The sequence below is a fragment of the Choloepus didactylus genome, chromosome 3, assembly GCF_015220235.1.
Source record: "Choloepus didactylus isolate mChoDid1 chromosome 3, mChoDid1.pri, whole genome shotgun sequence".
Classification (NCBI taxonomy): domain Eukaryota; kingdom Metazoa; phylum Chordata; class Mammalia; order Pilosa; family Megalonychidae; genus Choloepus; species Choloepus didactylus.
The window spans coordinates 75,195,161-75,220,195 of record NC_051309.1 but is presented as its reverse complement, the minus strand read 5'-3'; the positions used below and the strand labels follow the sequence as shown (position 1 = coordinate 75,220,195).

The 25,035-nt window shown below is 35.3% G+C and overlaps 1 protein-coding gene across 1 annotated transcript in view; it reads right to left on the bottom strand.

Annotated features, from left to right (window-relative positions):
• Nucleotides 1-25,035, bottom strand: part of RUFY3 (RUN and FYVE domain containing 3) — a 121,960-nt gene that overhangs the window by 23,726 nt on the left and 73,199 nt on the right. The window contains 9 exon segments of the mRNA XM_037829934.1: nt 6,007-6,076; nt 6,820-6,885; nt 8,938-8,999; nt 10,701-10,772; nt 10,774-10,797; nt 10,799-10,826; nt 18,054-18,155; nt 19,461-19,578; nt 21,493-21,666. Of these exon segments, the coding sequence (XP_037685862.1) occupies nt 6,007-6,076; nt 6,820-6,885; nt 8,938-8,999; nt 10,701-10,772; nt 10,774-10,797; nt 10,799-10,826; nt 18,054-18,155; nt 19,461-19,578; nt 21,493-21,666 (716 nt within the window).

Here is a 25,035-nt window from a genome sequence, read left to right as displayed (position 1 = left end):
CTTTACATACTTTTTCCCCCTCTAGTACGATACTGAGAACACACTAACTGAGAACACCAAGGCAGAATTTTCTACAATAAATGATTCTTAATGCCACTGTTCTAGTTTGCTAATGCTGCAGAATGCAAAACACCAGAGATGGATAGGCTTTTATAAAACGGGGGTTTATTTCACTACACAGTTACAGTCTTAAGGCCACAAAGCATCCAAGGTAACACCTCAGCAATCGGGTACTTTCACCGGAGGATGGCCAATGGCCTCCGGAAAACCTCTGCTAGCTAGGAAGGCAGTTGGCATCTGCTCCAAAGCTCCGGCCTCAAAACGGCTTTCTCCCAGGACGTTTCCTTTCTAGCAAGCTTGCTTCTCTTCAAAACATCACTCCCATCTGCACTCCTTTTCTCTCTTTGAGTCAGCTCATTTATATAGCTCCACCAATCAAGGCCCACCCCGAATGGGTGGGGCCACGCCTCCATGGGAACATCTCATCAAAATTATCTCCCACAGCTGGGTGGGGCACACTCCAAGCAAATCTAACCAACACCAAAACTTCTGCCCCACACAAGACTACAAAGATAATGGCATTTGGGGGACACAATACACTCAAACCGGCACAGCCACATAGAGCAAATAAGATAAAATTTTCCGTTGTAAAGGCAATATCTAAGATTTTGATTCATTGCTCTGTGGATAGTTCCAAATCCCACCCCATTGTGCCTGTCTTTCTTCTCACCACCTTTAGATCTAAAAACAATTTTTAAAATATTTTATACAATACATATAAAGTATCTATCCACCACACAAATTTTTGTGTTGATAAATTCCCTTTTCATTCCATATTGATGGGATGGATTCACTGAAGAAAATACGTGATTTTGTTGTAAAGGATGGTACATTATAATGAAAGACAAGAACTGTGCCGAACTGTGCTACTGAAGTTAATTACACTTCAGTCTGATTTAGAAGGACATGCGTAATAATGAATGAAATGTACAATCTGATTATTGGATATTGGGATTAAATGTTTTCTTGGATTTATCATTTGATGTATTCTCATTATACTGTGGCAATTTCTGTCATATTAACTGAGAAATACAAGATAACATTTAATTGGCATAAACAATTGGTTTGTTGAGACTCAAATGAAAATAAATATAAAATATGAAAACAAATTATCAATATCAGAATGGCGGCTAGGTGAGACAGGACAAAAAAACACCTCTGTGAAAAATACTAGATAAAAACCAGAAAGTGAACCAGAACACCAATTCCAGAGTAGCACCAGCCAGACAAGGTCTGCTAAATCTACAGGGACCGTGCATTTGGTGAAACCAGGAGTCTGCATTCTGAAACGAGTGAGTGAGTCGGCTGAAAGTCCCTTGGCCACGCTGCGGTGTGGGGAAACGATGGGCTGGCATTTGGAGACAGACTAGTTCTTTTAAAAAAAAAAAAGCCCGGGAACAGCTGCAGATAAGACGGGAGTGGGCTGGGCTAATGCCTTGGTGTCTGGTGTGGAGGATACCCCTTTCCACACCCAATGCTGATTGTCTCGGGCCCAGGGGAGCAAAGGGGGACCAAAAGGAAAAAAAAAAGCGCACGACTTGCAGTCATCTCCCTGGTGGGCGGGGGCACTCCTGCCTGGGGCTGAACCTTTAGCACAGAGCTGTGCCAAGAAACCCAGTGTGACAGGGAGTCTTTCCCGCAGCACCGCACACACGCCACAATATCCGCCGTGAACAGTGGCCTTTAATACACCCATGGCTGATTGTCCTGGAGCTGGGAGGGTGGAGCTATGTGGAAAGGGGGAAGTTAATGTGTCCCATTCAACAAGCTCTGAAGTGGGCTGGGAACGCCCCTGCATGGCCCGGTGTCCCAGGGCTTCCTTGGAGGCTGGCACGCACTTGTGACGTGGCATGGCTCTCCCTCCCTCAGCAGAGGTCCTGGAAGAGCACAGCAGGGAAGGGGGAACCACTCGGAAATCCCAGGGAACCTATGCCAATACCAAGGACTTTTGGGTCAGCAGCAGAGAACAGCCTTAAATCTCCAGGAATACCTGGGAGGCTTGATTATTAAAGCTGCCCTTCATCCCTAACCACTCAGACACACGCCCCTCATTCAGGGCAGACAGCATCGACAACACACCCAAATTAAGTGCACCAATTGGACCCCATAAGAATCATATCCCCACACACCACAAAGACAAAGTTGGGGAGAACTGACTTGGGGGGAATAGGTGACTTACAGACGCCATCTGCTGGTTAGTTAGAGAAAGTGTGTGCCACCAAGCTGCAATTCTGACAAATTAAAGATCAAGTAAAGCAAATGCCAAGAGGCCAAAAACAACAGAAAATCTTAAAGCATATAATAAAAGCAGACGATATGGAGAATGCAAATCCAAATACCCAAATCAAAAGATCAGCAGACACACAGTACTTGGCGCAATTAATCAAAGAACTACGGACAGGCAATGAGAGCATGGCACAGGATATAAAGGACATGAGGAAAAAGACATAAAGAAAACACTAGAAGAGCATAAAGAAGAAATTGCAAGAGTAAATAAAAAAAAAGAAGATCTTATGGAAATTAAAGAAACTGTAGGCCAAATTAAAAAGACTCTGGATACTCATAATACAAGATTAGGGGAAGCTGAACAACAACTCAGCCTCCTTGAGGACCACAGAACAGAAAATGAAAGAACAAAAGAAAGAGTGGGGAAAAAAATTGAAAAAGTCGAAATGGATCTCAGGGTTATGACAGATAAAATAAAACGTCCAAATTTAAGACTCATTCGTGTTCCAGAAGGGGAAGAGAAGGGTAAAGGTCTAGAAAGAGTATTCAAAGAAATTGTTGGGGAAAACTTCCCCAACCTTCTACACAATATAAATACACAAAGCATAAATGCCCAGTGAACTCCAAATAGAATAAATCCAAATAAACCCACTCCAAGACATTCTGATCAGACTGTCAAATACTGAAGAGAAGGAGCAAGTTCTGAAAGCAGCAAGAGAAAAGCAATTCACCACATACAAAGGAAACAACAGAAGACTAGTGACTACCCAGTGGCCACCATGGAGGCAAGAAGGCAGTTGCATGACATATTTAAAACTCTGAGAGAGAAAAATTTCCAACCAAGAATACTTTATCCAGCAAAGCTCTCCTTCAAATTTGAGGGAGAGCTTAAATTTTTCACAAACAAATGCTGAGACATTTTGCTAGTAAAGACCTGCCCTACTTCAGATACTAAAGGGAGCCTTACCAACAGAGAAACAAAGAAAGGAGAGAGATATAGAGAAATTTAACAGACATATATAGAATATTACATCCCAGGTCACCAGGACACACATTCTTCTCTAGTGATCATGGATCTTTCTCCAGAATGGACCGTATGCTGGGACATAAAAACAAGCCTCAATTAAAAAAAAAAAAAAAAAAAAAAAAAATGAATTTGTTCAAAGCACATTCTCTGACCACAATGGAATACAAATAGAAGTCAATAACCATCGGAGACTTGGAGAATTCACAACACCTGGAAGACAACAATGAGGGGGGTGATGAAAACATTCACAGATAATCAAAAGCTGAGGGACTTCATCACCAGTAATCAGTCCTATAAGAAATGCTAAAGGGAGGTAGGTGAGCAGGCTGAAAGGAAGGGACAGTAAACAACTGACTGAAACTACATGAAGAATAAAGATTTCCAGTAAAGATCAATGGTAAATAAAATACCAATACTACTGTATTTTTGACTTATAACTCCACTATTTACTTCCTACTGGATCTGAAATACATAAATTGTAATGATAAATCAGTGGTTTTGGACTCAATGTAAAATATGTAATTTTTGACAAGAACTACATAAAGGTGGGGGAATGATGGAGTATAGGAACATAGTTTATGTGTCCTATTGAAGTTAAGTTGGTATCAAAGAAAAACAAGATTGTTATAGATTAAGATGTTAAATTTAAGCCCCACGGTAAACACAAAGAAAGTATCAGAGAATATGACGATAGAGATGAAAAGTAGAGTAGGGGTTCTGAGAAGTGGGGGAAGGGGCAATGGGGAGTTTCTGTTTGGGTGAAGGGAAACTTCTAGAAATGGATGGTGGGAAGGTGATAGCATTGCAACATTCTAAATGTGATTAATCCCACTAATGGAATGCTAGGGAGGGGGTGGAATGGGAAGATTTAGGCTGCATATATGCTTTCACAATTGAAAAAAAAAAAAAAAAGTCTAAATAGATGACAATTAAATGCCAAGGATGATCCTGGATGGGATCTGAGGATGGAGGAGAGGAGGCTCAAAAGGACACAGATGGGACACAAGAAAAAAAAAAAAAGGAAATATAGAATGCAAGCTTTATATCAATGTTGAATTTCTTGAACTTCTTAGCTGCGTTTAATGAGATTGCATAAAAGAATGTTCTTGTCCATAGGAAAGGTATATGTGAATTATATTGTTTGTTCAAAGATATGTGCAGCTTGCTCTCATATGTTCAGAGGACAGAGCAATAGATGATGGATGATAGATAAGAGGGAGGGAGGGAGGGAGAGAGGGAAGGAAAGAAAGAAACGGTGGTGTGAGAGGATATTAAAGTTGGTGGATTGGGGTATCAGCGGGGATGGGGTTGGGGTATGATGGAGTTCTCTGTATGGGTTTGTACTGTTTTGCAACTGTTCCTGTAAGATTGAATTTATTTCAAAATAAAATTTATTAAATTAAAAAAATGATAATAAGCAATTGTTAAGAGTGTGCCAGTAAATTTGACAAAATGAACTAAACAAATTCTTTGAAAGATATAAATCATCAAAACTAACAAAAGAAGAAATAGAAAATGTGACTAGCCCTTAACTAATTAAGATACTGAATTCATAATTTAAAACCTTATAAAGAAAACTACAGGTTTGGGTGGCTTTATAGGTGAATTCTACCAAATATTTATGGGAGAAATATTACCAATCTTGCAGAAACTCTTTCAAACCTCATTTTATGAGGTCAGCCTTATCCTAATACCAGTTAGTCAAAGACATTGCAAGGAAAGAAAACAAGAGACTAATATTCTTGCTTAAACACAGACAGAAATTCATGCAAAAGATTTACAAATCTAATTCAGCAATATAATAAAAGGGATTATACATTATGAACAAGTAGGACATCCCAGGTCTGTAAGGTTGGTTTAACATTCAAAATATCAATAAATGTAATTCACCACATCAACAGAATAAAAAGAGAGGGGAAAAAGCAAACCATCATTCTCAAGACATGCCAAAAAAAGCATCTGATAAATACAACATGGATGAATCTGAAAAATATCATATTGAACAAAAGAAGCCAGACACAAAAGAGTATGTACTACATATGATTCCAATTTATATGAAGTTTTAGAAATAGAAAAAACTGGGAGATTAAAAAGGAACTTTTTAGTTTTATAGAAATGTTTTGTATCGGGTTGACAAACATTTTCTGTAAAACACCAGGGAGTAAATATTTTCAGTTTTGCAGGCCATATATAATAGTCTCTGTTACACATTCTTATTTTCTTCATAATCCATTAAAAATATAAAACACAATTTTAGCTTGCAGACCATGTAAAACAAGACAACAGGCCAAATTTTGCTCATGGATCATAGTTTGCCAACCCCTGTTTTAAATCTTAACTAGGGAGTTGGTTACATGGGTATATAAATTTGTCAAAACTCATTGCATTTTATACATAAGTGCACATTTCATTGTATTTAAATTATACTTCAATTAAAATTTTTAAAAATTGTGATCCCATTACTATATGTAAAGAAGATGGTGCTCTCTTTTACATATTTCTGCATCCCTGGGAAATCATCAAATCACAAAACTATTGATGTTACATAGTCTGTGGCCATATGCTTTAACTGAAAAGCAGTCCTCCCTTTCAAATGTTTCCTATAAATTACTGACTCTACTAATGCACATTACTGCCTTTAAAACAGAAATTAAATAAGCCAATCAAAGAAAGATAATTTCCCAAACACTTACCTCTTCTGTCAGTTTAGTGTTGGATTTTTCTAATGCATCTACTTTTGCCTGAAGGTTGTTTACAGTAGCACTACCAAGAGAAGAAAAAACATAATAGTCTCTTTTGAAAAAAAGAATACTCTGTACTTTCCCTTTTAAGCATTTCATTACACTGATCATTATTTGTTTCATGTCCCCAAACCTTGACAGACTTGCATACAAGGGGCTATGTCTACCTTGTTAAGTGCTGTGTCTTTGGCACTGAAGTGTGTATTCAGCGTGCGTTTGTTTAATGTAGTAAAATGAAATGCATGATACAGTAAATTTTAAGGTTTATTTATATATAATAATAGCCTATATTAAGTTCTTGCCATATGCCAAGCAGCCTTCTAAATTCTTAACAATGCTATGTGTTATGTATCCCCATTTACAGATAAAGAAACTGAGGCATAGAAAGACTAAATAATAGTGCCACGTTTATATTCATTTTCCACTGTAACCATTTCTTTGCTTGATTAAACATCTCCGTAGTTCATTATAGTCAAAGGACCTCCAACTGTTTATGCCACATATTTTAAAATTCTTAATGAATGTCTTTACATAATCACTACAGTTATGATTACATACTAATCTTATACTGCCTTTTACCAACAAAGGCCACCAAAACAGTTAAATGCCATTTATCCACTGCATAAAGTTCAGTGCCTGCATGCAGGAATTCTATACATATTGTTGAGTATTGTCTGAATTAATCCTCACTGCCCATTGTTTTACCCAGTCCTTTCTCCCAAAACAAAATCCCCTCTAGAGTAATGTTATTTATTCATTCTTTACTTCAGATGTCTGTTGAGCTCCTCTACGTAGTTCTTCTGGTCCAGAATTGCAGTAATCTGACCATCTCTGGAGGGGAAAAAAAAGAAAGAAAATGGGGAAAATAATTAATATTAGAAACACAAAGATCCCACCCACCCCACTCATCTTTTCATAAACATAGAAAGGAAATTATGGCACAGATAAACTCAAGTGGAAGACAGACCTGATGCATTAACCTGCCAACATAGCAACAGAAAAGATTTGCAAGTTTAAAAAATGAAACAAAACAAAACACACCCACACCCATACCCACACATACACAGCACATTAAAAAAGCCATTGTTATAGCTTACAAATCTTAATAAATTAGGTTATAGGAATAACAGTTATAATCTATCAGAGGCATTTAAAGGATAAACATTTTTTTCTTGCAGTTGAAAGGTTTTCCAGCTTTTCTGGCATTACTTATAGTAACCATTTTCCATTTGTTGTAGGAATTGAATTCAAGTTTACTCCTGTAAAATGCTGTTGTTTTCAAATGCTGTGTATTTGCCTTTAAATGCTATTTTTAGTGAATATTAGAAAAAGCTTTCATAAATATCAAGTGTTCATTATGACATGAGAAAATAAAAGGTGGAAAAAAAAAGAGGTTCTCTTCGAGGATCAACAGCTCTATGACAGGTAAAAGTTAAACAGCCAGGCTTTTCAAAAATGAAACACAAAACCAAGGTCACATATCCACACAATTACCAAAAAACCAAGTGATATAATCTTTAACTCAATGTCCAAGGTAAAAACAATCAAACTAACTATATTTCAACTACTGAATTTATAAAAAGTATAAAGGGCATTTCTAATCTCTAATTTCTGTATGCCATAATGTATATATTTTAAACTTATTTTCAAACAATTTTAGATTTGTAGAATAGTTATAAAGGTATCACAGAGCTCTCATATACCCACTCAGCTTCTGCTAATGTTAACATTTTACACAACCCCATGATACATTTTTAATATTGTGAATTTTAAGTAAAGTAAGAATGCAGTCCCTCTGGGTCATTAAGACAATTTTTTTCAAATACTACCTTAGAAATGGAGAATGGATTCCCTTTATAAAAATTTTTATTTTTGTTTGTACCTGAACTACATAGTAGGAAAATCACTCAACCAAAACCCCTTCAGGATTTTGTAGTAGGCACAGCAGTCAGATATTACTGGCAAGACTCTATTTTTTTTTTTTTTTTAATCTTCATTTTATTGAGATATATTCACATACCACGCAGTCATACAAAACAAATCGTACTTTCGATTGTTTACAGTACCATACATAGTTGTACATTCATCACCTAAATCAATCCCTGACAACCTTCATTAGCATACACACAAAAATAACAAGAATAATAATTAGAGTGAAAAAGAGCAATTGAAGTAAAAAAGAACACTGGGTACCTTTGTCTGTTGTTTCCTTCCCCTATTTTTCTACTCATCCATCCATAAACTAGACAAAGTGGAGTGTGGTCCTTATGGCTTTCCCAATCCATTGTCACCCCTCATAAGCTACATTTTTATACAACTGTCTTCGAGATTCATGGTTCTGGGTTGTAGTTTGATAGTTTCAGGTATCCACCACCAGCTACCCCAATTCTTTGGAACCTAAAAAGGGTTGTCTAAAGTGTGCGTAAGAGTGCCACCAGAGTGACCTCTCGGCTCCTTTGGAATCTCTCTGCCACTGAAGCTTATTTCATTTCCTTTCACATCCCCCTTTTGGTCAAGAAGATGTTCTCCGTCCCACGATGCCGGGTCTACATTCCTCCCCGGGAGTCATATTCCACGTTGCCAGGGAGATTCACTCCCCTGGGTGTCTGATCCCACGTAGAGGGGAGGGCAGTGATTTCACCTTTCAAGTTGGCTTAGCTAGAGAGACAGGGCCACATCTGAGCAACAAAGAGGCATTCGGGAGGAGGCTCTTAGGCACAACCATAGGGAGGCCTAGCCTCTCCTTTGCAGCAACCGTGGCAAGACTCTATTAAAGCTATATCATCAGAAATTCCATCAGCAAGTCTATTAAAGCAGTATTGTTTTTCTAAATACTAGCAAAGCACATCAGAAAAAAAGAAACCTAATTTTCTTTGTACCTACCCTTCACTACCTTTACTGCTGTTCCCATCCTTGAGATACATGGAAAAATCTATAACTCCAACCTGTAGAAAAGATTTTCAGAATTTAACAAAAAATTAGATATTATTTCCAATAACACAATGACTATAGGCACTCAAAATAGCAGAATCATGATAATTCATAGAAACTTAGGATGAAAAATTAATATTTTACTTTAAAAATAATAAAAATTGGCAAGGGTTGAAAGTAAGTAAACAATCAAGATTACTTGATTATGGTTAAGGCAAATGGTCAATAGGCTTGTCCTAGTTTGCTAATGCTGCAGAACGCAAAACACCAGAGATGGATAGGCTTTTATAAAACGGGGGTTTATTTCACTACACAGTTACAGTCTTAAGGCCACAAAGCGTCCAAGGTAACACCTCAGCAATCGGGTACCTTCACCGGAGGATGGCCAATGGCGTCCGGAAAACCTCTGCTAGCTAGGAAGGCAGCTGGCATCTGCTCCAAAGCTCCGGCCTCAAAATGGCTTTCTCCCAGGACGTTCCTTTCTAGCAAGCTTGCTTCTCTTCAAAATATCACTCCCAGCTGCACTCATTTTTCTCCCCCCAAGTCATTTATATAGCTCCACCGATCAAGGCCCACCCCAAATGGGCGGGGCCGAGCCTCCATGGGAACATCTCATCAGAATCATCTCCCACAGCTGGGTGGGGCACATTCCAAGCAAATCCAACCAGCACCAAAAACTTCTGCCCCACACAAGACCACAAAGATAATGGCATTTGGGGGACACAATACACTCAAACCTGCACAAGGCTATTTAGTATAAATAAGATCTAAAATTTTTTTTCTCTTTTGCTATTTCAAGTATTCTGCTACTGAACCCCTATTAAGTTTTAGAATAACTTTAAAAAATTATAATTACAAAAATAATGCACATTCCCTTGTGGAAGTTTTAGAATATACAGATAAGAAGTAGTAATAGAAAAGTAATAGAAAACACCCATAATCCCAACCACCCAAAGAAGAGCACGGTTAAAATTTTTGTGCCTATTCTTCAAAACTTTCAGTGATGCGTGTCTCAGTTTTTCAACATTGTCATTTTAGCTGTCAGCCTATTTCTTTTTTAAAATTCAGATTGAAATATCACACTTCCTTTTCCACTTTCTTAAAGTAAAACATAACAGAAATGTGTTATAATATTGCATGCAGAAGGGGTGAGAAATATTCATAGTGAAAGAACTTCATTTATTAGGCAATTAATATATGCCAGTTCCTATTCTATGCGCATTAGTGCATTACATGTACTAACTCCTTTATTCCTCACAATAATCTTATGAAATAGATACTCTTTTTATCCCTATATTACAGACAAGGAAACTGAAGCACCAAGAAATTAATTAACTGCAAATACAATCAGCTAGAAAAATGAAAAAAGACAAGCAGTCTGACTTTAGAGCTTTTACTCTTGATTAATACTAAAAAGCTATAGTAGCTTTTAGTATTTAGCCTGCACATGTATTTTCACCTGTGCATATATATTGTTTTACAGGGATCACAGCTAAGACAAGAATTTGAAAAACAGTTTATAATGTGCAAGTGAGCCAAGTTGGAAGGAAAATAACTTACTTTTTCATATGCACATCACATCAAAATGAAAGGAAATCCTATCTATGACCAACAGACTTTCACCTAGTTTGGTTGGTATAATAAAATCAGTTCAATTTCTGAGATAATTATAAACTCAAAGTGACATATTTAGTAACTAAGTATCTTTCCCATACCTGAGAGTCCAAATCTTCTCCTTTCATACAGAAATTGGCATCAATGACATTAAGACCCACCAACAGACCAGCAAATTATAGCTCCTTCTTCTTCCAATCATCAGGGCATTGGGTTCATAGAATTCACTGTAAGAGAAATCCAGGAATTCAATACACCACTTCAATAACGGATAGAATGTCTAAATACAAAATCAATATGGAAATAGAAGACTTGAATGATACTAGAAATCAACTAACCTAACAGACCTAAATAGAACACTTCACCCCAAAAGCAGCAGAATACACATTCTTCTCTAGTGAATATGAGTCAGTCTCCAGGAGAGACCATATGTTTAGGCCACAAAAGTCTTCATAAACTTAAAATGTAGAAATCATGCAATATATTTTCTCTAACCACAGTAGAATAACGCCTGAACTTAATAATAGAGTGAGAATTGGAAAATTCAAATGTGGAAATTAAACAATATACTCTTAAACAACCATGGGTCAAAGGAGAAATCACTAGGGAAATTAAGAAATATCTTGAAGCAAATGAAAATGAAAACTCAGCAAACCAAAGCTTATGGGATGCAGCAAAGGCAGTGCTGAGAGAGAAATTTATAGCTGTAAATATTTATATTAAAAAATATTATATTCTGGAATAATGAAAATGTTCAAAAAATTGTGGTGATGAATGTATAACTATATGATGATACTGTGAACAACTGGTTGTACACTTTGGATGACTATACTGGTATGTGAATACAGCTCAATAAATTGCATTATATATATTTTTTAGAGACCCAGCCATACAACAAGAGGCTCTAGAAAAACTGGAAGGTTTAGCAAACCAAACCCAAAATGAGCAGAAGGAAGGAAATAACAAAGATTAGAGCAGACGAAATAAATAGAAAACAGAAAAAGCAAGAGAATCAAAGAAACCAAAAGTTGGTTCTTTGAAAAGATCAATAAAACCAACTAACTTTAAATGGACTGGCAAGAAAAAAGAGAGGATACAAATAACTTAAAATCAGAAATAAAAGGAGGGACATTACTACCAACCCCACAGAAATAAAAGGACTATAAGAAGATACTATATACAACTAACTGTATGTCAACAAATTAAATAACCTAGACAAAATGGACAAATTCCTAGAAACACACAACCTACCTACACTGACTCAAGAAGAAATAGAAGATATCAACAGACCAACAAGTAAAGAGATTGAGTCAGTAATCAAAAACCTCCCAACAAAGAAAAGCCCAGCACCTTCTGCTACTTCTATAAGCTTTACTGGGAATTTTACTTCACTGGTGAATTTTACCAAACAATCCAAGAAGAATTAACATCAACTTTGATCAAACTCTTACAAAACATTGAAGAGAAGGGAACACTTCCTAACTCATTCTATGAGGGGCCAACATCATCTTAATACCAAAGCCAGATAAAGATACAAGAAGAAAAAAGAATTACAGACCAATGTACCTCATGAATATCGATGTAAAAATATTAAACAAAATACTGGCAACTAAATCCAACAGCACATTAAAAGAATTATACACCATGATCAGGTGGTATTTATCCCTGGTATGCAAGTATGGTTCAACATAAGAGAATCGATTAATGTAATATACCACATTAACAGAACAATGGAAAAAAAGCCATATGATTATTTAAATTGATGCAGAGAAGACATCTGACAAAATCCAGCATCCTTCTTGATAAAAACACTTGATAACAACTAGGAATAGAATGGAACTTTCTCAGTATAAGGGCATATATGAAAAACTAAGCTAACACATCACACTGAATGGTGAAAGACTGAAAGCTTTCTCTTCTAAGAACAAGTCAAGGATGTCCACTGTCACCACTGTTGTTCAACAATGTACTGGAAGTTCTAGCCAGAGTAATTAGGCAAGAAAAAGAAAAAAAAGGTATACAAATTCAAAGAGAGAAGTAAAACTTTCCCTATTTGCTAATGACAATGAGCAATCAACAACAATGCTACTAGGACTAATAAATAAAATTAGCGAAGTGACAGGGCACAAAATCAATGTGCAAAAATCAGTAGTTTATATGGAAGGGTAACAGGCCCTGGATAGCCAAAACTATCCTGAAAAACAAACAAACAAACATGAACAAAGTTGGAGCATTCATTTTTCCTGATTTTAAAACTTATTACAAAGCTACAGTAATCAAAACACATGGTACTGGCATAAGGACAGATATAGACAAATGGAATAGAATCATGAGTTCAGAAATAAATCTTGTCTATGGACAACTGATTTTTGACAAGGATGTCAAGTGCACTCAATGGGAAAAGAATAATCTCTTCAAAAGATGGCGTTGGGAAATCTAAATGCATACCATATACAAGAATTAACTCAAAATAGACCATGGATCTAAATATAGGAATCAAAACTCTGAAACTATTGGAAGAAAACTTAGGGAAGTATCTTTAGGATCTTGGGTTAGGAAATGGTTTCTTAGACTTTAAACCCAAGGCTTGTAAGCAAGAAAAGAAAAAATAGATAAATGGGATGTCATCAAAATTAAAAACTTTTGTATATAAAAGGACTTCATTATAAAAGTAAAAAGACAACCTACAGAATGGGAGAAAATATTTGGAAACCACGTCTCCAATAAGGCAAACAGTTCAATTAAAAAATGGGGAAAAGACTTGAATAGACATGTCTCCAAAGAAGATACAAAAATAGCCAATAAGCATATGAAAAGATTTTCAACATCATTAGCCATTAGGGAAATTCAAATCAAAACCATAACAAGATATTTCACACTCAATAGAATGGCTACTATTAAAAAATGGAAAAGAACAAGTGTTGGAGACAGCATGGAGAAATAGAACACTTGTTCATTGTTGGTGGTAATGTAATGGTGCAGCTGCTGTGGAAGGCCATTTAGCAATTCCTCAGAAAGTTGATTACAGAATCACCATATGACCTAACCATCCCTCTTCTAGGTATACAACCAAAAGAACTGAAAGCAGGAACTTGAACAGATATTTGCATATTGATGTTCATAGTGGCATTATTCACAATTGCTAAAAGATGGAAATAACCCCAGTATCTACCAACAATTAGGTAAACAAGATGTTGTAATACCTACAATGGAATACTATTCAGCAGTAAAAAAGGAATGAAGTTCTGATACATGTGACAACGTGGATGAACCCTGAAGACATCATGTTGAGTGAGATAAGCTAGATGCAAAAGGACAAATGTTGTAAGATCTCACTGTAGTTTGAATAAGCAAATTATTGTAGAGTTGGAAACCAGAAAATAGGTTACCAAGGAATGGGGAATTAGTGCTTAATTTGGTGAAGAGTTTCTGTTTGGGGTGATGGGAAAATTTTGTTAATGGATGGTGGTGGTGGTGGCAGCACAACATTATGAATGTGATTGACACCAAAGAATTATATATTTGAATATGGTTAAAAAAGGAAATTTTAGATTGTATATATGATACTAGAACAAAAATTAAAAAAAACAAAACAAAGGGACTGTACAACAAAATAATGAACCCTAATGTAAACTATGGACTATAGTTAATAGTATAATTACAATAACATGCTTCATCAATTGCAACAAAGGTATCACACTAATGCAAAGTGTTAATAAGAGAAAAAACTGTGTGTGAATATGGAGTATGTGTGGGAACTCTTTTTCTGCATGATTTTTCTCTGTAACCTACAACTTTTCTAATAAAACATAAATTAAAGAACAACAATAACAAAAAGAAATCAAGGAATGCTCTGTTGTAATACAACTCAAGAATCCAATGATGTAATCATGAGACTCGGAGTGGGGGGAGTCCATTCATTGATGAATATAGTTATGTATAAAAATAGTGAAAAAGTGAAAAAGAATGGCTTGGATAATACTTTATTTTAAATAATAGGTGCATGAAAAGACTCTTTAGATAAGTCACTCTGGTTGAAAGAAATCTCATTAGAGTGGTATTCTGGTTGGAAGTGAGTATAGTATTCCTGTTTATGCTTTTTTCACATATTTGTATTTGTAATGCAAATGATTTTGCAATCTTTTATGCATCTTAAAACTTTTTTTTGGTTAGTTTTTAAAAATTTTTGCCTCCTTTTCTGATTTATTTTTAATCCTATTTAAGCACCACATGCCTTTAAGGCAGTGAATAAACATTTAACAATGTGAACTATTGAATTACATATATTCATTTTTGAATAATTAGCAAAAGTTGCCTAATAATACACATAATAGACTGAAGATGATATAAAAATTTAAAGTATCATTTTCTTTTATTGTTTAATAAAATCAGTTCTCATTACAGAAAAAAAGAAAAGAAAATACAGGCAAGCAAAAAAGAAGCTCAAAAGAAACCTGGTAAGTGCATCCATCCATGACCTGTTACGACCTTGGTGTATCACCTTTCAAATCATTTATGGTGATATATAGATATTTTTGAGGGATATTGTAAAAGGGATTATATCATTAAAGTATCTTCAATTTTTTGGCTTAATATTGTATCTTTTCATTTAAATAATTTTCTGCAATTTCATTTATACTGGCTTTATTATCATCTCATTGTACTATGCTTTATGTATATACTATAAATTTACTCAGCCAATTCTTTTCTGATGAACAGTTAAGCTATTTTCGGCTTTTTACTACTACAACCCCCACAGGGTGGGCATAACAGGCTGAAAATGACTTAGAAAAAAGCAAAAGAAAACAAAATCCTAGAAGAATTCTGAATGGATAAAAATCCTTAAAGACCTCCAGATGATTAAAAACTGCTCCATGATGATGCACCAAAATTGCTAATACACAAAAACCCAGTGACTTGAAATTTTAACTTTCAAACCAATTTGACATCATGACTGGCACATCACCAGAACCTGTTTTCCACAAAATCACCTAGGACTGGTTAAGGTCAACCTCAATTATTGGCAGCAACCAATATAATTCACCGATTTTAGTTTCTCTCCTTTTATTTTGATTCTCTATAAAAGTATATAACAAATGACAAAGTAGTTTAAACACAGGCAACAACACATGAATGAATGACCTGCAAACATCTCTTTCTCTATCTCTCCATATCTCTGAACAACTGATATCAATAACTAGTATCTCAATAACTATTTTTATTCTTTGATAGCCTCTGAAGGTAACTGAGTAGAATTACAATCAACAAGGTTCTTTAACAGTTTATTCTCCTAAAAGCATCACCTTAAAAATATTTTTGATACCTGCTTAGAAGGTGACCATGACTGTATTCCAACATTACACATTTCAAAAACTCAGATAACAAGACACGACTATGAGCTCCTTGATGGCTCAGCCTGCAACTTAATTTTTTTTTATCTTGAGGCTTAACGTATATACAGAAAAGTATACAAATTCTAAGTATACAGTTCCATAAATTTTCACACCATTACACATCTATCTGTGTAATCACTATCCTGATCAGGAAAGAAAATATTACTAGAAGCCTTTTCTAATCACTACCTCATCTCCCCAAGGTTACCATTATCTGACTTCTATCACCATAGATTTGGTTTTGCCTATTTTTTGGACTCATATAAATGGGATCATATTGCATATACTCTTTTGTGTATGTTTTCCTTGGTGCATATTTTATTTGTGAGATTCTATATATTGTTGTATATAGGTACAGTTCACAGTTTTCATTGCTGGTAGTATTCCCTGGTAGGAACATACCCACAATGTATCCATTCTATTGTTCATAAATATCTGCATAGTTCTCCAGTTTGTAGGCCATAATTCTGCTGTGAACGTTATTGAAGAATTTTTTTGGTATATGTCTGTAAAGCCATACTTAGAAGGTGAAAGTGCTTGGTCAAAGTGAGTGAAGGTATGTATAAAGAACAGTTCTGTCTAGTTTACAAGACTGAATCCATTCACTCTGGTGCTCTGCTGGGCAAAGAGCTAAGTCTTCAGACCCGATTTGTACCATACAGTTTTGATCAGAGACACACTCTTGCAGCCACTAATAACCTGAACACTAGACCCTACACCACTTTTAAGGCATACCTACCAAAGGTAACCTCTTTCCTGACTTCTAACACCAAAGATTAATTTTGTTATGTTTCTGAAAATGATATAAATGGAACAATATGTTTAAGCAATTTGTCTGGTTTCTTTTGCCCAGCATTATATTTGTGAGATTAAGCAAGATTGCTGTAATTGTTGTACAATATTTCATTGTATGAATGTACTATAATTTACTTATCCATTCTATTGTGAATAGACACTTGGTTGCTTTCAGTTGGGGCTATTACATACATTGTATGAGTTAGAATATTCTTCTTCATGTCTTTTTTGAACATAAGTATACATTTCATTGGAGATAATGACTAGAAGTGGAACTGCTAGGTCATAAGGTGTGCTTATGATGAGCTTTAATAGATAATGCTAAAAAGTTTAATTAAATTTTGGTACCAAATTAACTTTCCTGTCAGCAGAGCATTACAGTAACTTCATATCCTTACCATCACTTTGTATCATCTAACTTTTTCATTTCAGTCATTTTGGTGGGTGTGTAGTGATATCATATTGTTGTTTTAATTTTGCATTTCCATGATGGCTAGTGAAGTTGGATATCTTTTATATGCTGAACTGGCCATTTGGATTTCCTCCTTTGTGAAATGCTTGTTTAAATCTTTTACCCATTTTCATATTTGCTTGTCTGTCTTTTCTTATTGGTTTGTAGGAGTTCTTTATATACCTTGAATATGAATCATTTGTTGGATATATACATCCATATTATGGGCTGCCTTTTCACTCAATCTTAGTGTCTTTGGTGAACAGACGTTCTTAATTTTAATATGAACTAATTTATTAATTTTTTTCCCTTACAGTTAGTGCTTTCTGTGTACTATTTAAGAAATCTTTGCCTACCCAAACTCATAAGCATGTTCCATATTTTTTCTATAAGTTTTATTATTTGACCTTCCACATTCATATCTATGATCCATCTGCAATTTGTTTTGTTGTATGTGCACTATTTGAATTTAATGCTACATGCCAGCTTCCTGTCTTACTGAGCCTGGGCACAAGCTAAGGTGTCAAAAGCCTTTACTCTTTTCTGGAGGTGTTAAGTTTTGGCCTGCCCTACTTGAAAGGACTATATATATGCCACAGTGACAGAATGAAAATAATATAAAAACATCATTCAGGAGTATATTTATATGATGTGTGAGAGAAGATATGTTTAACTATGTGACATTACCACTATTCAACTGTTTCTGATCTACAAAAGTCGCAATTTTTTATGGTTAGACTTTATATGATATAGAACATACCAAAAAAAAAAAAAAAAAAAAAACAGAAGGAAATTCAACAACAAGGTGTTCTTACCTGAGAAGTTCCTTTTTATTGATCAAAGCTTTCATATACTCTGAAAGTTTCTTTTGCATTAAGGCCAAACGAAGCCAGGCTCTTCCTCTGCCTACTGGTGTCCTATAGAAGCACAGAAACCAAACAACTAAAATATAAGTAACAGAGGCAGGGGACACAGTGAAATACTGATTCACCTACTCTTGCTAATGGTGTCCCAGTGTAAAATGTACTCATGACCTTTCCCACTATACTCCTATGTGAGGAATTCTGTGTGGTGGGACACGAAGTGTGTTTGTGAATAATTAATTACTGAATGAGACCATAATTCAAAGACAAGACCTTCTTAAAGCCCAATGGAAAATGTTCCATATAAGTACTCAAACATTAATGCAGATACAAGCAATTTAGGCCACTATTTGATTAAAATTAAACCAAATCTACTTTGGGAAGGTGATAACCACTGTGCCGGTTTATATACATTATGTCCCCCAGAAAAAGCCATGTTCTTTGATGCAATTTTGTGGGGGCAGACGTATTAGTTTGATTACATTGGAATCCTTTGATTGTTTCCATGGAGATGTGACTCAATGAGTGAAACATTTGATTGGATAATTTCCATGGAGGTGTTGCCCGGCCCATTCAGGGCTGGTGTTAATTGGATCACTGGAGTCATATAAAGGAATTCATAGACAGAAAGGTCTCAGAGCAACTGAGAGTTACATTTTGAAGAGGAGCTGCAGTTAAGAGAAGACAAAAGGCCCCAAGAGCAACATTTTGGAGAACGCCATTTTGAAGCGCAACCTGGGAGCAAGCAGACACCAGCTACATGCCTTCCCAGCTAACAGAGGTTTTCCAAACACTACTGGTATGGTGAAGATATACGTGTTGATGCCACAGTGTGGACACTTTTATGTAAACAAATAAACCCCCTTTATAAAAGTCAATCCATTTCTGGTGTTTTGTGTAACATGCAGCATTAGCAAACCAGAACCACCACCTTTTTCCAAATTCTAAGGTAAGTTTCAGGTGTCAGTTGCTGAGGTTCACTTGACAAATGCTTGTTTTGGCTCTCAAGCCACATTTACATACATTTCTTTCCCTAAGTCAAATCCAGCATGCCACTACCCTAGAACTGATTTCTTGAGACTCATTAACAATCTCATCAGAGTGTTAAAAAAAAAAAGGTAAATCTTTGGTATTTCACCACGAATATCACCTCTTAGATTAACAATTATCCCTGAGAGACACACTTTTCTTAATATTCTATATTACCAGTTATCTCATTACAGTGCCTATTCATAACATTAAACATTTTGAATTATTATGAAATAAATTACTGAAAATCATCATCATTAGTCTCACTCCTCAAGGAAATAGTTAAAAAGAATGTTTTTCCTGAGAAACAGAATACAACTTTAAACTTACTTAAGTCCTGGGAGATCTTTAACACTTGCTGTTATCTCTGCAGCTTCCGGAACGAGTTTTTCTACCAATTCTAGAGGCCCCCAGAAGGATTTATTTTGTCCAAGGAAAGTTTTCTTGGCTAAGGCAACAAACACAAAGCAGAATTTAAAATTCTTTATAACATAACACTCCCTCAACACACACACACACACACACACACACACACACACACACTTCTCTCTCATCTATTCAGTTCCCTTTCCAGGAATTTAATTCTGGGTATTAGACATTTCTAATCACAAGAATCAGAAAATTCTTGATGCTTTCAAAATGGATACCATTTTGTGAAAATCCAAAAAATCTCTACTCTCCAAGACTCATTTCTTCCTCTTTCAGGAAAAACTTGTAGACTAGCCCTATAACATAATAAAACATAGCAATAATGAACTTATAACCATGTGGTATTGGTGAAGAAGACTGTCAAATGGAAAAGAATATGTAATCCAGAAACAGGCCATCAAATATTGGAAAGGGAGGAAAAAAGGAAGCAAAGGTGAAAAAGATCAGGTCTGTCCTCAAAAGGCTTATGGCTAAGCAGGAAGACTCTTGGAGCAAGAGTCAGGAGACTCGAGTTCTAGTACCTGCTGTGCCTCACCTCACTGTCTGACTTTCCATTCTAGGCTTGTTTCCATATGTAAAATGGAACTGCAGTATTGACCAGACTGCTTTTAATGGTTTTTTTCAGCTCTACCATTGAATGACCTATGTTTTTTAATTCCTATAAGGCAACCATATTTTGTCTAGACAAATTCTAAGAATAGCAATTAAAAAAAAGCCAATTTTCAACTTTTTATCTTATTATTCATGAAAAACATCTGAGATATGTATGGCTTTAAAATTTGGTAAAACAATGTTAAGTATCATCAGTCATGCTACTTAAAAATATGTTCCTAATAATATGCAGAAATGGAATATTTGAGATATACAAATGGAACTTACTGTTAAAATAAATTTTGAGGATGAATCTTTTTGTAAAGTGGATAATGGCCCCTTAGCTTTTAAAATCATATTTTAGAATTAAGATATTGTTTAATTCAGGTGAAAAAAAATCAATTCTTGGAAAATTTACAGCCACCTGAATGTTTAATAATAAGGAATCAAAATTATGATATATTTATCCCATGGGACATTAAAAGTAATGTTACATACACTGGAGCAACAAGGGAAATGCTAAATACTAATTGTAAAAAATCAGAAGGTAAGATTGTATTTATTTCCTGATTATAATTATGTAAAATTCACTCACATGAATGAGGGAAAAAGTCTACCTAACCACTGCCATACAAACATTGATACAGTGCTTATAGATGGTACCAAAATGGTAATGATGGTAGAGTTAGGGTAGTGGCATTAGGGTTACATTTTTATTTTCTAAAGAAGTTCTGTAATTCCCCCACCCAACCCAACAGAATAGCAGATAGGTTAAAAATGTTCCTAATGGCCTTTTCACAAACACAACCAATGAATAAGGATTTTTGTTACTTTTTGTTTCTGAATCTAGAAACTACTTGGGTACTAAGTTATTATTTGCTATGAGGTAATATAGAAGCAAGTAAACAGAAGCTCAGTACGCACTGTTAAAGTTAGAGCCTTTGCTAGACATGTTGAAACACTCCAGAAGCCTGAAATAAGGAATCTTAAACCTCAGGATGCTGAATAAAAAAATTCAGTTATTCTATATTAGATGACCAAATCTCTAATCTCAATACGGATCACATGTTCTAAATGAACTACTTATTTATTCAACAAATAGCCACTGAGTACCCACTCACTCATTCAGCCAATATTTACTGAGACCATATGTGTACCAGGTGCTAGAGATAATAGCAGTGAAGAAAAATAGAAAATATTCCTGCACCCACATAAGCTGCATTCTAGTTATTATTAATTCAATTCTCTTATTCCTTGACTCCACAAAGAATGCTTTTCTTCTTGAATATGTACTGCGAGGAAGCAGCTGCATGCACATATGCATTTTGGGGTCATAGCCTACCTTTCAAGCCGTGTTTCAGGCAGTGCTCCATCACTACGAAGAACTGCTGGAGAGGAGCATAGTCAGAGTCCAGAGTCCTTCCCAGGTTCAGAGCTGATTCAATCAAGCCCTTGATACTCAGTTTGGCCATGTTCATCAGATTCATGCGTTCGTTAGCCATGAGATAATTAGGATCTGCAGCCAAAGGGGCAGAGGATGAAGCCTGGTTACTAGAAATAGCACATTTTAAAATTCAGTATAATCTCAGTGTTGACACTGCACTGATGATGCAAAAGCAATGGGAGGTAAGATTGCTGGTGCCCTGGCAAAAATCAAAGCAATGGCACCACACTATACTATTAGTTGTAAAGATGCCGGTTTCTCTCATGCTTGGCTCTAAGCATAAAGCCAAGGCAGGAAAAAAGGATTAAGAACCAAAATGTGTATACTAATTTAAACAAACTATATTACACAGTACTAGGACTCCCAGATTTTAAAGACTTATTCTAGAGTTCGTGGTTCTCATCAGCCAAACAGATAAGCTACTCAAGAAAAGGGACCAAGTACAACTTTTTAACTGACAGAACTCAGCACAGTGAAGGCATTCACTGCCTTCATTCATTGGCGCTTACTCTGTCTCAGGCACTGTGGGCTGCTCCTTACAATTATGATCTCAATCACTCTTACAACACATTATGAGATGGTTACCACCATTCCCATTTTACTGGAAAGGAAAAATGAGGCTTAGAGAGTGAGGTAGTTTGCCTGTAGATACAGCCAGTGGTGAATGGCAGAGCCAGAGTCCAGCCCTTGTTTGTCCTACTCCAAACCCTGTGCTCTTGATCACTATCATCCACTTCACAAATGAATCAATGACTCCAAGTAATGTTCACCCTTCCCTCCTGTTGACCATTCTTTTATGTTTTCTTTAAATAATGCTAAATTATCTTATTTGATTCTTGTGATTATATCATTTAAATATTATCCCTTATTTTTCGGTGGTAAAGCAGGCCTGTTCAAGTTAAGAAGTCCAAGTACAAATAGCTTGTAAGTGGCAGAATCTGGATCTGGATCTGACATGAAAGTTAACACTCCTACTATGCCACGTGTTTCCTCCCAAACATCAAATATATCAAATTTTTATTAAAAACTAAAAAAGGCCTAGAGAGCTATGAAATATTTCACCTTTTATTAGGAGAACTACATGTACTAATAAAAGCATAATTCCATAATACAAATAAGCCACTTAACACAAAACAGAGTATTTTATGCAAATTTTCCCAAGTAATTTTATTCACATAATTTTTAATATATATCTGTTTTCACAGTTAAATGAGCAAATCAAGTACCTAAATTCTAAGTTAATCTTCTCCATTAAATTCAAGGACATGAAAATTTACAGTTCCAACTGTATAATCCTTGTTGTAGTGTTCTTTGAAGTAATATTTTTAGAAAAACACTTCAAAAAGTCAGAGTTGGTATCTATTACACCATTAATTCTTTCTTGTACTCAAATAAATGCTTTCAGGCCTTCCCTCAAATGTGGCTCTTTGTTCCAGATAGATAAATTTGTCAAAGCCAAAATAAGTATGCAAAAGGACACTGAAATACATTGAACACCATCCCCCCCAAAACAGCCATGAGAACAACTTTATCAGACATTAACTGCAACATTATTACCAGTGTTTATGTACACTTCAGTGTTTCTGACCTCCCAATCACTGGAAAAAAAGAACAGAGCAGCAGTGTATGGGTCTATATGAATGTCTGTAAGGAGCTACTTGACATCCTCCAGTATTAAATGCCTACTTAATGCCTCCCAAATAGATGGTTGGAGTTGGATGAACGGCTGCCCATAAGGTATTGCTTTCTCTGTCTCAAGCCTCTAGACCATTAATTTGTAAAGCTGATAACAAAATTAAACAATGTTGTTCATCAAAGTTTACAATCTGATTCCAACTCAGAGAGAGTAGTCATGTGGGGAGGGCTAGATTTGGAATATGTAAAAAAAAATCATGCTTTGAGAGGTTTTATCGGAAGTGGTAATGGATATATACCAACCCTTCTACGTAGTCTCAGCTTATTCTTCTTATAATCTGTAGGAGAAACATGTGAGACATCTGGATGGGTTTGGGGTATATGAACTACAGTGAGATTATCTAGTGCCTATGGGAATTAAATTCCTGATAACTTGAACTGGAGATTAATATAGTGCTACAACCTATTTGAACTGACTTGCATAATACTAAAACAACCCATCCATTACTTAGTACTACTTTCAACTTTGGAACTCTTGACATTTTAGGGCAGATAATTCTTTTTTGTAGGGGGTGGTATTGTGCATTATAGGATGTTTAGTAGCATCTCAGGCCTCTATCCACTAGATGACAGTAGCATCCTTCAGTTATGACAACCAAAACTGTCTCCAGACACTGCCAAATGTCCTTTACCCAGGAAACAAAATTACCCTTCTCCCTGTTGAGAGCCACTACTCTAAACATGAAAGAAAGCCAAACACAAATCAGGATAATTAAACTATCAGACAAAAGAATACAAAAGTGAGAATTTACTGGTCATTGTTACCTGTGTAACATAAAAATTAAAATGATTATATAATGCTCATTTTTAATCAACATTTTTTGTGCTGAATGCTATAAGAGTATATTCATTACAAATACTTTCAATTACATTTCCTGGTTAGTACTAAAATAAAACTACTGAAAATCATTAGTACTTAAAATGAATTATTTTTTCCATTTTGCAATGTGATTAAATCATTAACTTAATTTGTTAGGCAATAAGAAAATGGTCATCCCTAATTAATTTGTCTTGAATTGTATCCAGTGTAAATAGTTTTGCAAAACCATTATGCTGTAAAAAAGGACTGCAATGACTAGGAAAAGGGCATAAAGGGACTTGTAAGGGGCTGCTGGTAAAGTTGTGTTTCTTGAGATGGTTGTTAGTTAAGTGAGAGTGTTGAGTGTGAAAATTCATTGATCTGAATACTTACAATATGTGATCTTTTCTGTGTATTTTATACTTCTAACTTTATAAAAAGTAAAAATTAAACAAAAAAGCAACAAAAAAGATTTTGCCATATTGTTTAGGTCAGAAAATAATTTAAAAACACATGACTTTCACAATGTTGTCATACTTTCCCTATGAGAAAAATAATTAAAATTTTAATTTCTCATAATGCTAAAATTTTACACCATTATTCAAAAACTGAATAAAAACGGAATTTTTATTCATTTTTTCCAATAAATACTGATCATCTACTATGTGTTAAATACTGAATTTAACACTAGGAATACACTGATAAAAGACCTAGTTCCTGCATCAAACTGTTAAATGTTGGGAGAGGAAGACAAAAAAATGAGAAGACATTGTGCTCCTCAAATTTGGAAAATAAAGACTCTGAGGAACAGGACAGTGTTCCAGAGAACACTTGAAATTTCAGAATAAACATTATTATCTTCATCAAAGATCAATTTGATTCAAGGCAAAGTAATTTAAAATATTTTTATATTAAATCAAATATACCCATACTATGGAATCAAATAC